Source organism: Garra rufa, chromosome 6, assembly GCF_049309525.1.
Source record: "Garra rufa chromosome 6, GarRuf1.0, whole genome shotgun sequence".
NCBI classification, from domain to species: domain Eukaryota; kingdom Metazoa; phylum Chordata; class Actinopteri; order Cypriniformes; family Cyprinidae; genus Garra; species Garra rufa.
The window spans coordinates 8,287,928-8,301,350 of record NC_133366.1 but is presented as its reverse complement, the minus strand read 5'-3'; the positions used below and the strand labels follow the sequence as shown (position 1 = coordinate 8,301,350).

At 33.9% G+C, this 13,423-nt stretch overlaps 1 protein-coding gene across 3 annotated transcripts in view; it reads left to right on the top strand.

Annotated features, from left to right (window-relative positions):
• The window catches only part of tsc2 (TSC complex subunit 2), a 68,826-nt gene that overhangs the window by 41,316 nt on the left and 14,087 nt on the right, over positions 1 to 13,423 (top strand). For all 3 annotated transcript variants that reach the window (XM_073842731.1, XM_073842729.1, XM_073842732.1), the window contains 3 exons: positions 1,351 to 1,605; positions 6,695 to 6,895; positions 11,314 to 11,456. In XM_073842731.1, the coding sequence (XP_073698832.1) occupies positions 1,351 to 1,605; positions 6,695 to 6,895; positions 11,314 to 11,456 (599 nt within the window). The remainder of the gene's footprint in view (positions 1 to 1,350; positions 1,606 to 6,694; positions 6,896 to 11,313; positions 11,457 to 13,423) is intronic.

Sequence of the window (13,423 nt, the reverse complement as noted above, 5' to 3'; positions counted from 1 at the left end):
ATAATATTAATTATGTTATCATTTACTCACTCTTGGGTCGTTCAAATATTGTAAGATTTTTATCTTTTGATCACAAATGCAGATATTTAAAAACTTTTTACTGTAAGTCTGTGGGGTTCAAAAGTTTCAAGCTCCAAAAGTAAATACCCCCAAAAAACATTGGTAATGGCTCTTTTTATATTAAAAAACGTAAGTATTAAAGATAATTAAAAATAATTTCCTTTAAACAAAGAATAAATAAATATTAGAATTATAATAATATAATATATAAAATAAAATAAAATATAAATATTAGATGAAAAAACATTTAACATTCTAAGTTGAAATATTAAAATGACTAAAACCAAATAAATTGAAGTTAAATGCAAAATGTACTTAATTATGTAATTAAAAATACAAGAAAAAAATAGAAATATAAAAATCAAAGCTAATTCAAAATATGAATAAAAACTATAATAATAAACTTCATGCAAGAATTCAGCATGAAATCAAAATGTATGATTATGAAATTTGTGAATAATTCTTAAACGCATGTTATTTTACATAAAATTAAAACTGTTTAAAATTAACTGTTTAGTAAATAATAGATTCATTATCATATCAACAACTAAAACGTAATTGTTATTACTTAAAATAATAAATGTTAACCAAATAATTTTCATTACTTAAAATAAAAAAATGTTAACTGAAGTAAAATAAAATATATAAAACAATTTACAACATTCTCATTTTTATTTGCTAAAATAACTACAAAATGAAATAAAATGAATAAAAACCTTTATAGACATTTAGATCTTCAAAAAAACATGCTAAGGTAACATGGAAATGATAAAATCGTAAAAAAAACAAACTTAAATGTAATATTACATTTTAATCTGTCCATTAATTTATTTTATATTATAATAAAATAACATTGAAAGTAAAATCTAGTTTGCCATTATGGGAACCTCTTAAAGTGCTAAAATAACTAAATCTAAAAATGAAATATAAATGAATAAAAACAACTTCATAGACATTTAGCCAAAAAAAAAAAAAAAATTATTATTGACAAAAACACAACAAAATTATTAAGAAATCACTAAAGTTAAATGGGAAATCATAAAAAATAAGAACTAATTCAAGATATGAAAACTATGGTATATATAAAATGTTAGATTTATGTTATAAAATATATTTTATATTATAAGAAAAATAAAAACTAATTCAAGATATGAATAATATTTAATACTTAAAACTAAGTAAAATCATAAAAAGTAGAACTGAAACTATAACAAAATGTAATATAAAATTGTATAATTATATTAAAAAAATAATATTATCATGATAATATGCTTTGATTTGTCTCTCCAGGTGGCCACGCTCTGCGGGCCGGTCCGGCTCAGAGTCTCAGCCCGCTGGTGGCGTCTCCTGAGGGTGAGTACAGCGGCCCGCTGCCTCTGCCTGGCCCCCCGCTGGAAGTCCTGTGCTCCCAGAGGGCATTGGAGGAGCACCCGACACCCTCCGCCTCCCAGTCCACCCCGCCGCTCAAAGACAAGTCCAGCCTGGCCGAGTTTGTGCCCATGCTGACACAGGGCTGGGCCGAGATCTTCATCCGCAGACCCTCAGGTATGACAGGCGTGCTTAACATGCCGAAAATATCCGGGGGCGCGTTAACGTGCGTACTTTACCTCGTAACCTTGGCCCGGGCCATAATTATCGCCCACTCGCTCTCAATTATGACACATTTGTGCACGGCACTAAAATTAAATCATAATAACTCCGTTCCAAGGGCGTTGGAGAGGCGCATGAGCGCACATTTGGCCCGCAGGGGTTGCCATGCCATTTTAAAAGTTTGATAACAGTTTGACTCACACCTGCCGTGCCCACTGGCCTGATTTTCCTCAGCTTTTCTACTCTGCCTGCCTCTAAATGAAGAATAGCTTGAGAGCATTTTGCTGTTTTTTTTTTTTTAAAAAAAGTGTTGCATTAATTGTGACATGTCCTTGAGTGCTACGCTTCTTGAAGAATAACATGTGAAGAGATGCTTTTTCAATGCGATTCCTAAAGGATTTCAGATAGAGGCTATTGTGGTCTTGTTCCTGTCTGTCACTTTTTGTGCCTTTCTTTCATGAGTTTTATAGGAATCTTGCATCACTCCAACACTTTGTGCTTGAATTTTCTTTTCATTTTTTTGTTCTCTTTTCTTGAGTTCAGTTAAGGTAAGTTTGGTTTATGTTATGAGAAACTGTCAAAAGTCGAAGTGAAACCAAGTGCAAATGAACAAGTAATCAGGTTAATCAAATAATTCATATTATATAATATAATCATAATTTGTATTTGCAGCAATAGCCAAAAATCCATTGTATAGGTCAAAATTATCAATTTTTCTTTTATGCCAAAAATCATTGGGATATTATTAAGTAAAGATCATGTTCCACAAATATATTGTAAATATATCAAAACTTTTGATTAGTAATATGCATTGCTAAGAGCTTCATTTGGACCACTTTAAAGGCAATTTTCCCAGTTTTTTAGATTTTTTTGCACCTTCAGGTTCCAGATATTCAAATAGTTGTCTCTTAGCCAAATATTGTCATATCATAACAAAATACAGGGGTTGGACAATGAAACTGAAACACCTGGTTTTAGACCACAGTTTGTATGGTGTTGGGCCTTCTTTTGTGGCCAATAGAGCATTTCGTTTTGGAATGACAAAAACAAGTCCTGCACAGTAGCCAAAGGCATTTTGAGCCATTCTCCTCTTGCAGATCAGGGGTCAGGTCACTACATGATACTGGTGTAGGAAAATGTTATCTGACTCGCTCCTCCAAAACACCCCAAAGTGGCACAATAATATTCAGATCTGGTGACTATCAGTGTTGTTTTTGACAACCATCTTAGATTTAGTCTTAGTCTTAGTCTTTTGGACTAAAATGCTTCTTAGTTTTAGTCAAATTTTAGTCACTTCTATATGTGATAGTTTTAGTCCAATTTTAGTCGACGAAAAGTCAAAAAGGTTTTAGTCTAGTTTTAGTCAAAAAAAAGGGAAAAAGGTAGTCTTTTAACAAATTAATGTAGGTCAGTAAGTATTTTGCTGTTGGGTAGTGTCACTTATAAGTTCTGAAAATAGCAGATCTATAGTTCAACACAGTGTGAGCTTCCGGATCGACTATTTTCACCAATAATTACAAAAATGAAGGTATGTTTTAGAACATAAAAGACAAACAAGGAAGGAATGCTAAAACGGCTTGCCATACTAGTATAGCAAAGAGTATTTAATGCTAAAACGGCTTGCCATAGCGTCAGATACTTTTTAAGTTTTAATTGGCATGCACAATAAGCGGAAATGTCATGCATTTTAAACGTCTGACGGACCACCCACTAACATTTTCGTCTATTCTCGTCTCGTCAACGAAAACTCACACACGTCTCGTCATGTTTTAGTCATCAACGAGCCATTTTTATCTCGTCATCGTCTCGTTATCGTCATGAAAAAAAGTGGCGTCAACGAAATGATTTCGTCATCGTCATCGTTGACAAAAACAACACTGGTGACTATGCAGGCCATGGGAGATGTCCAACTTCACTTTCATGTTCATCAAACCACTCTGTCACCTGTCTTGCTGTGTGTACTGGTGCATTATCATCCTGATACATGGCACCACCTTCAGAGTACAATGTCTGAACCATTGGGTGCACATAGTCAACCTTCACACCTGTTCTTACTGGTGGAATGTGCAATCAGTGAAGATTGGCCACCAGGCTGCAAAAATATAGCCATGAAACCTCCAACATTATATTGGCCAGTGTTTCAGTTTCATTGTCCAACCCCTGTATTTACCCTTATGACTGCTTTTGGGGACCCGGGTCTCCAATAAGGTAAAATAAAATGTGTACAGTGCCGTTCAAAAGTTTGGGATCAGTAAGATTTGTAATGTTTCTTATGCTCATTCATTTGATCCAAAAAAAAAAATTGCAATTGCAATTTAAAATAATGGTTTTCAATTTTAATATACTTTACAATGTAATTTATTCCTGTGATCAAAGCTGAATTTTCAGCATCATAGCTCCAGTCTTTAGTTTCCCATGATCCTTCAGAAATCATTATAATAGGCTGATTTATAATGTTATATAATGTTAGAAACTGTTGTGCTGCTTAATAATTTAAGTAATTTTAAATAAATACAGCCTTGATGAGCATAAGAGACTCCATGAAAAAAACATTAAACAAAATTCTTACTGATCCCAAACTTTTGAACAGCAGTGTAAATGGAATAATCACATCAATCTCAATTCTTCCTTGCAAAATGTCTATCGTTTTTTGTATTCTTCTCCTGATTCATATTAATGAATTATCCCTGTTTAAGTCATTAAGGAGTTATTTTGGGATTCCCATGTTGTTACGTTCAAGTAGAGCATTAAGGAGAAGCAAAACTAGCAATTAGCTACGTTTAACGTAATTTTTCATAAGTCTTTGCTGTGTTAAGCTTCATTGAGCAAATCAAATCAGTTTTGTGTTGCAATCAATCAACATTAAGTGACTTACAGGTATTCAAATCAGCACAATTGAAAGGGTGCCCAAACTTTTGAACTCAGCTTCAATTCAATACTCCAATACTAAGAATTTATGTCTGAAAAATGTCACATTATACAGCTTTCTCTAGAAACTAAATGGCATATCACTGCAGTCTTTTCTAATATGTAGTGACCTCTTCAAAGTTTTAGTTATCTTTTATGCTGACCTTTAAATATGTGCACTGTTTAAAAAGTCAAATAACAAACAAAAATGGTGCAATTCAAGTAATATTACGTCAAATAATCAATGGTTTGAAATAAAAAAAAATAAGTAGAATGTTAATTTATTCATGTATATGTATTTGTAAATGTGCACTATATTGCTAAAAGAATTTGGAAACCCACTTCTAATGAACAGGTTTGACTACTTTAGTCATTTCCATGAGTGCAAATCTTAATGTTTAAGCATATAATGATATTCTGGGGAATTGTGTGTCTTCTAATTTTATAGCAGCAGTTTGGACGGGACCCTTTTCTATTCTAACGTGACAGTGCCTCTGTCTATAAGGCAAAGTTCAAAAAGAAATGATTGATTCAGTCAGTGTGGAAGAACTTGACTGATCTGCATAAAGCCAAGTCCTAATCCCAGCTGAACACTTCTGGAGTGACTTTAAATGCAGACCTTGAGCCAAAAACTCATCACCAAACACCAATGATTTAGACACATCCAAAGCTGTTGCAACAGAAAAGGAAATACATGAATACACAGTTTTGGATGTGCCTTTTTCTGTTCTAAAGAAGGAGGTGTCCCCATACTTTTGTCCATATAGTGTATGTGCAAGCCATTGGTGTTTGGTGATGAGTTTTTGGCTCAAGGTCTGCATTTAAAGTCACATCAAAGGTGTTCAGCTGGGATTAGGACTTGGCTTTATGCAGTCTATTCAAGTTCTTCCACACTGACTGAATTAATCAATTCTTTTTGAACCTTGCTTTATACACAAAGGCATTGTCATGTTAAAATAGAAAGTTATCCTGTCAAAACTGTTGCTATAAAATTAGAAACACGCAATTCCCTAGAACATGATTATATGCACCAAATTCTACTTTTAGGGGTTGAATAATTTTGAGCATGAACGCTTAGCGCCAATTTGATTTTCTTTCATTATTCATCAATTTGCGTTCCTCCAATAGTGGACTGATGCCTTTGTTGAATTGTTCTCTGCGGAAAAATGTCTTGCAGATCAAGAGGGTTGAATAATTTTGATCGCAACTGTATGTTTATGTAAATTTGATGTATTTTTTAGATGTCTCCGTATATAAGCTGAGATCCAAAATGTCTCTGATGCCTGGAGGCATTAACTCAGCAGACTTTCATTAGTGTGTCCGTGTAAATGAGTTTGCCGGATGTGTCATGCGGGGCGTGCAGATGCTGATGCAGATGTTGGTTAAATGGGTACATGGGCATATAGCTGTAGGTGTGAATGGACAGCTGGAGTTATTAATGACGACATCCTCCCCTGTTATGTGTGTGTGTGTGTGTGTGTGTGTGTGTGTACCTGGTATTCATCACGTTATGGGGACCAAATGTCCCCACAAGGATAGGAATACCAGTAGATTTTGACCTTGTGGGGACATTTCTCAGGTCCCCATGAGGAAACAGGCTTATAAATCATGCACAATGAGTTTTTTTGAGTAAGTAAAAGTGTGCACAATCTCCTGTGAGGGCTAGGTTTAGGTGTAGGGCCATAGAAAATACGGTTTGTACAGTATAAAAACCATTGCGCCTATGGAATGTCCCCATAAAACATGTAAACCCAACATGTGTGTGTGTGTGTGTGTGTGTGTGTGTGTGTGTGTGTGTAATGGTTCTTTGTTTGCTATGAAATAGTATTTTGCATTATTTCATGAAAAAAGTTTGTCATCCATTGCTATAACATTTATGTATTTATTTTATTTATTTTCTTAACAACTGTTACTGTAATATGTCACCATGTGACATTCAGAAAGTCAACAACTGAGGAAATAGTTTCTTAAAGTACATGTTCCATCGATCTAACAGTAACTTGAATATTCTTTTCTCTAATAGACTGCAATTCTTTATTTTGAATAGTTTTGAGTCAGGCTCTAGTTATTGTATTGTGATTTCAAGCATGTATTGTGATTAGTTTGCTGTGTGAATCCGGTTCTGCTGTCATCTCAGGTAACACCAGCTGGCTGATGTGTTTGGAGAACCCGCCAAGTCCGTTCTCGTCTGAGCTGGGGAACGTCCCACTGCAGGAGCTGTCCAGTGTGCTGATGGCCATGGATGGGGTGAAGGAGCCCCAGAGCGAGCCAGCTGTTCCCCAGAGTGATGTGCCCCAGCCACAGGGGAGGCCCTGCCCCATCCAGCGCTCCAACACCGGTGAGCTCCAGTCTCTTAAAACGATGCCTGTTTTAGCACATGTTTATGGAGGTGATAATCAAGTGCTGCAGTGTTTTAGAAAGCAGAGGTTTGATGAGTCTGAGAATAGCATACTCTACAGCTACACACTGTTTATGCATTTATGTAGCATGTGTACTGTGCTAAATACTCATAGTAATTTACAAGATCATAGCTGATTGTCAATGGCTTAATAAAACAGTAGTGTGATCAGTAGTATGCATGTATGCTATTCCAAATTAGGAGATAGAAAAAGCTAAATTAAGAATAGCATACTAGGTTTACTATTATCAGGCATAAATAGTAAAACTAGTATGCTAATTCGAGTTTAGCCATTTTGTGTACTGTGTAGTATAGATATTGTATGTTGCCTAGAATTTTTGTATAAAGCGTATGTAAAAAAAAAACCAAACATTTTTTTTGTTTTTTAGAAAATATACAGTGGATAATACAGTATCTAGTGTGCAGCATGCAGTAATCTCGTATTCTATTTCATTACAAAGAGCCAAACGTTGCCAGACATCACATATTGGAACTTTTTTATTTTATTTTACTTATTTTATTTATTTTTCAAACTCTTGCTGTTATATGTAAACAGGCCTGCTAAAACATAATTCTATCGTTCTATCATCTGTCATCTATCTGTCTAGCGTTCTATCTATATATCCATCTATTTATCATCTATCATTTATTTATCATTCTATCGTGTCTTCTATCTATCTATCTGTCTGTCTGTCTGTCTGTCTGTCTGTCTATCTATCTGTCTATCTGTCTGTCTGTCTGTCTGTCTCTCTATCTGTCTGTGTCTGTCTATCTGTCTGTCTGTCTGTCTGTCTGTCTGTCTGTCTGTCTGTCTGTCTGTCTGTCTGTCTCTCTATCTGTCTGTGTCTGTCTGTCTATCTGTCTGTCTGTCTCTCTATCTGTCTGTCTGTCTGTCTGTCTGTCTGTCTGTCTGTCTGTCTGTCTGTCTGTCTGTCTGTCTGTCTGTCTCTCTATCTCTCTATCTGTCTGTCTGTCTGTCTGTCTGTCTGTCTGTCTGTCTGTCTGTCTGTCTCTCTATCTGTCTGTGTCTGTCTGTCTATCTGTCTGTCTGTCTCTCTATCTGTCTGTCTGTCTGTCTGTCTGTCTCTCTATCTCTCTATCTGTCTGTCTGTCTGTCTGTCTGTCTGTCTGTCTGTCTGTCTGTCTGTCTGTCTGTCTGTCTCTCTATCTGTCTGTGTCTGTCTGTCTATCTGTCTGTCTGTCTCTCTATCTGTCTGTCTGTCTGTCTGTCTGTCTGTCTGTCTGTCTGTCTGTCTGTCTGTCTGTCTGTCTGTCTGTCTCTCTATCTGTCTGTGTCTGTCTGTCTATCTGTCTGTCTGTCTGTCTGTCTGTCTGTCTGTCTGTCTATCTGTCTGTCTGTCTGTCTGTCTGTCTGTCTGTCTGTCTGTCTGTCTGTCTGTCTGTCTGTCTGTCTGTCTCTCTGTCTGTCTGTCTGTCTGTCTGTCTGTCTGTCTGTCTGTCTGTCTGTCTTTCTTTCTTTCTTTCTTTCTTTCTTTCTTTCTTTCTTTCTTTCTTTCTTTCTTTCGTTCTTTCTTTCTTTCTTTCGTTCTTTCTTTCTTTCGTTCTTTCTTTCTTTCGTTCTTTCTTTCTTTCGTTCTTTCTTTCGTTCTATTATCTGTCTGTCTGTCTGTCTGTCTTTCTTTCTTTCTTTCTTTCTTTCTATTTTATATATACAGCCTGCTGAAATTATTTATTTATTTACTTGTTTATTTTAAGCTCTTGTTTTTATTTATTGCTGTTGAAAACATTGTTTGTTTTATTATTATTTCTTTTTTCATTTATTTATATTTTAAAAATTGCTTTCTTAAATAAACGGCCAGCGGAAATATTTATATATTTATTTTTGAGTCTGTTTCCCAGTCTCTTGCCATTTTCTATGAACATGCCTGTTGAAAACATAATCATTCAAACTTAATTTAGATGAATCTCAAGTGTTTCAGTGATTTATTCCTCTTAATGGCCGTCTGAACTCTCCCCAAATGCCACAGTGAATGAATGGACGCATTAAAAAAAGATTAAATAAATCTGAGCTGTCAAATACTACATCTTCATGTGATTAGAGCACACCGCAACTTAAATGGAAATGGTTTTGTGTGTTTATGACACATTTCTAGTAATAATAAATGCTCTATCATTTCTAATGGCAAACCTCTTTGACAGCCTTCTCTAGATGGGCTGCTCAACATATCTGTCCCTCTTTCAGCCTGAATCTCTTTGACTCTCTATGTGTGTTTCCTCTGGGTCCATGCGGTGGCTTGGCCTGTGTTGGTTTATTTCTGGGTTTGTCGCTGCAGTGGGCGCTCTGGGCTCTCTGTGCTCCGCCGATACGCCGGGCAGGTTACACAGGAGTATATCGTGGGCAGGTAGATATGTCTGACGGGTGTGTGTATGGACCTCCAGCACGTACACGCACCGCTCTAGAGTGATTCTGTAACTTCTTCTCTTCATTAACACTCAACAATCCCGAACAAACCAACTAATCCATGGTGAACTCAACCAATCTCCACACAGAACCAACGATGGGATTGATTCTTGTTTCAGGGCGCTTAGATTTTTTTCCCTCCTCCTTTTCCTGGGGCTCCTTAAACTTCTCTTTGCTCTTTTACTTGTGCCCATGAATTTGACATGAAAGGTGTCTTGTGCTGTAATGTATTCCCTTTATATGTGTGATTTCAGTTTGACACACATAAAAGTATTACTCTTAGAGCTGGACCATGTGGATAAAAATGGTTTTGACAGGTTTCAGCCATTCTATATAGATCACAAATATAGTTATAGGTAATTGACTTAACTTTTTAATTCTGTTTATTTATGTTAGTGTATTAGGTTAAAAATAAATGTGTAAGTAGAAATGTCATTTTTAGGTGCTAAAGAATGTTATATTTTGTTAAATCAGCTTGTCGTTTTTGTAATAGTTTTTTTGTTGTGGTGTTATAAATGAATTTATACAGTACAAACATTTTTTCATGTTTATAATAATAATAATAGCAGACTATGTATTTGTTATTAATATTATTATTCCAGTTAATAATTTTAATAATAATATAAAAAATGCCATATTTCATATATATATATATATATATATATTAACAGCATATTAGGGATGTCAGTTAATTAAATATATCATTTGTCAACTGTATGATAGGGCAGTTAATTAACTGAATTAAGATTATCAATATTTAAAGATGTTTTAAGGCTAATAATAAGGCAGATTTTCTTTATTAAAGACATACTTTTATGTATTTTTTTTATTTAACGTTGAATAAAAGTGTCTGCTAAATGATTAAGTGTAAATGTAATGTGAATGTAAATACACAACAAATATATAAATATTATTTATATATTAAAATGTGTATTAAATATTCTGAAATGTCTAAATGTTAATGTTTTAACTATATCACCCTGCTATTCTTACTATAACTGGTCAGATGTTAGTTACATATTCAGTATTAATTTATTTTACTCAATTACTATTATAATTTAATTAATTGTTAAATAGTTTAATATTAAATTATTATTACAGTATATTGTAAATTTTATTATTATTACAACATCTGGTCAGATGTAAGTTATGTTTTCAACATTAATCTAATTTTATTAAATACTATTATAATGCAATTAACTATTAAAGAAGTAGTTTAAGATTTAAATTTATTATTATAACTTTTTATTATTATTACTATTATTAAATTAGGTCAGATGATTGGTCAGATTATAAATGAATGAATTCATTAATTATTAAATCATTAGTCTAAGATTAAATAATTATAATATATTATAACTAAATTGAATTTATAATTGCATAGTTTTAAAGGATAATAAGACAAATCATTAAAAGCACAAGTCGTTTTAAAAATGTATGTTAAATTTTCTCAGAGGACTGAAAAAAGGTTTAGCTGTATCCCGCAGCCATACTTTCTATAATTACTCAGATGTAGGAAATTTTTATTTTAAAGCTAAGCATATTATTTTAGTAGATACGTCAATGAGTGCAACATTGGCACATTTTTCAGAAATTTTGCTTCAGATTCTTTTGTGAACTGTTTGGACTCTACACAAGCATGCAGAGCTCAAATCTAACACACACGGATGTCGACTCATATTTCCATGTCATTGGGTCTCTAAAAGCATGTTTTGTGAAGCCTTTCATGGTCAAATCCCGTATTGAAGATGCTTCATGTGTCTGACTCGATCAGCTTGTGTGTGTTTGTGCGGGATTGCATGTATTATAGCGACTTTAGGAGAGTTTCTAGACTAATCGCAGATTTTGTAGGCGCTCGAGGCTCCTCTGCTCATGTATCTGATACAGTGTGTTGTGACAACATCTTGTTTATTGTTTACTTGCTGTTATCTAACAGATTCGGTTGTGTTGGAAGAAGGTGAACGGAGCAGAGCGACGGTATCAACAGCTGAGTCCAAAGAGCTGGAGGAGTTTGAGGCTGTACCGTCTGAACCCATTTTTATGAGTGCTGCTACCACACCAGCCGGCATGTTGAGCCGAGTGAGTCAATCCACACACAATAATGCTGGAATCATTTTGTCGTATGTGACCCTGGACCACAAAACAGTCATAAGGGTCAAATTATGAAACTGAGATTAATACATCATCTGAAAGCTGAATAAAGCTTTCCATTGACGTATGGCTTGTTAGGACAATATTTGGCCAAGGTACAACTATTTGAAAATCTGAAATCTGAGAGTGCAAAAAAATCTAAATATTGAGAAAATTTACAAACTATGTTCATGGAACATGATCTTTACTTAATATTCTAATATTTTATGGCGTAAAAGAAAAATAGATCGTTTTAACCAATACAATGTATTTTTGGCTATTGCTACAAATATACCTGAGCTACTTGAGATTATTATTTTACTATTATTATACCATTAAAACATTATTAGAATACAGTGATAGAAATTGTTTTATTATTAATAATAGTAATTTAAAAAGTTCTAAAAGTGAACAGTTAATCATTGAAAAAATTCAAATAATTATTAAAATTATATTAATTACAAATTAATTACGATGTTATTGTAATAATTATCACTTTTTGAGGAAAATATAAAATCAAAATAAATTAATTAAATTATTACCATTTATAAATAAAATAAAAATACAAATTATTATTGTCATGTAAAATATAATTTAGATATGTGTATATATATATGTGTGTGTGTGTGTGTGTTTCTGTTCTGTGTATATATATATATGTGACCCTGGACCACAAAACCAGTCTTAAGTCGCTGGGGTATGTTTGTAGCAATAGCCAAAAATACATTGTATGGGTCAGAATTATCGATTTTTCTTTTATGTCAAAAATCATTAGGAAATTAAGTAAAGATCATGTTACGTTAAGATTTTTTGTAAAATTCCTACTGTAAACCTATGAAAATGTAATTTTTGATTAGTAATATGCATTGTTAAGACCTTAATTTGGGGAACTTTAAAGGTGATTTTCTCAGTATTTTGATTTTTTTTCACCCTTAGATTCCAGATATTCAAATTAGGGATGCTCATATTGACCGTTTAACCGTTAACCGTCAGTAAGAATTTTAACCGATTATTACTATCAGTTAAACGGTTAAAAAAAAAAAAAAAATAATAATATATATATATATATATATATATATATATATATATATATATATATATATATATATATATATTATTTTTTACGTTTGCTGCATGCATGGTGAAAGAAAAAATGTTTACTCGCAGGCGTGTGGACACGTGCAGTGCGGCTGTTCAGACATATTTTGCTGAGTAAGCACCTGCTTTACCTTCTCTTAGTTTGTGTAACTCATGTAAGTAGCCTATGCAACACGATGGCAATGGCGATATTGGGTTATCAGAGAGTGAATCCATGAATAAATGTATTCAAATTCTGAATTAATTATAGTCTAAAAAGAGCGCGCTCCCCTTACAATCACTGGAAAGCTCTCACTCATACATTACTGTAGTTAATCGCAATCTCACAAAGTTAATAAAAAGTAATAAAATAACCTTTACTCTGTAAATGGATCTCTTATTTACATCATGTCTACACTTTCTTTGTTTTAATGAGAGAGTTCGTGGAGGTATAGAATTCAGCAGAATTGAAACCGGCACTTTGAGTGGTGAGAGGATCGTAACATAGCCGCCTCTGATTGGCCATTGCGATAATGTGATCAACAGAAATGTCTGTGATTGGCTATTGAACACTGTGAAAACACGTGTCTCCACAGTGGATGAAAAGACCCGAACCGCAAATTGAAAGGATTTTTGTGAAGTGTTTTTATCACGGATCTAAGCGTTAACAGACAGCGTCCCAGTCTATCCGTACAGCATGTCCACATGTTAAAAACTGAGGTATAAGCTGGTCCGCTATATGTTTTTATGTCCGACGAGAAGAACAAGACCGGTACCTTTCTTCAAAGCGCATAGAAGGATTCAGTGTGTTTTAGTTCTGTCATCTTAATTAGGTAGTT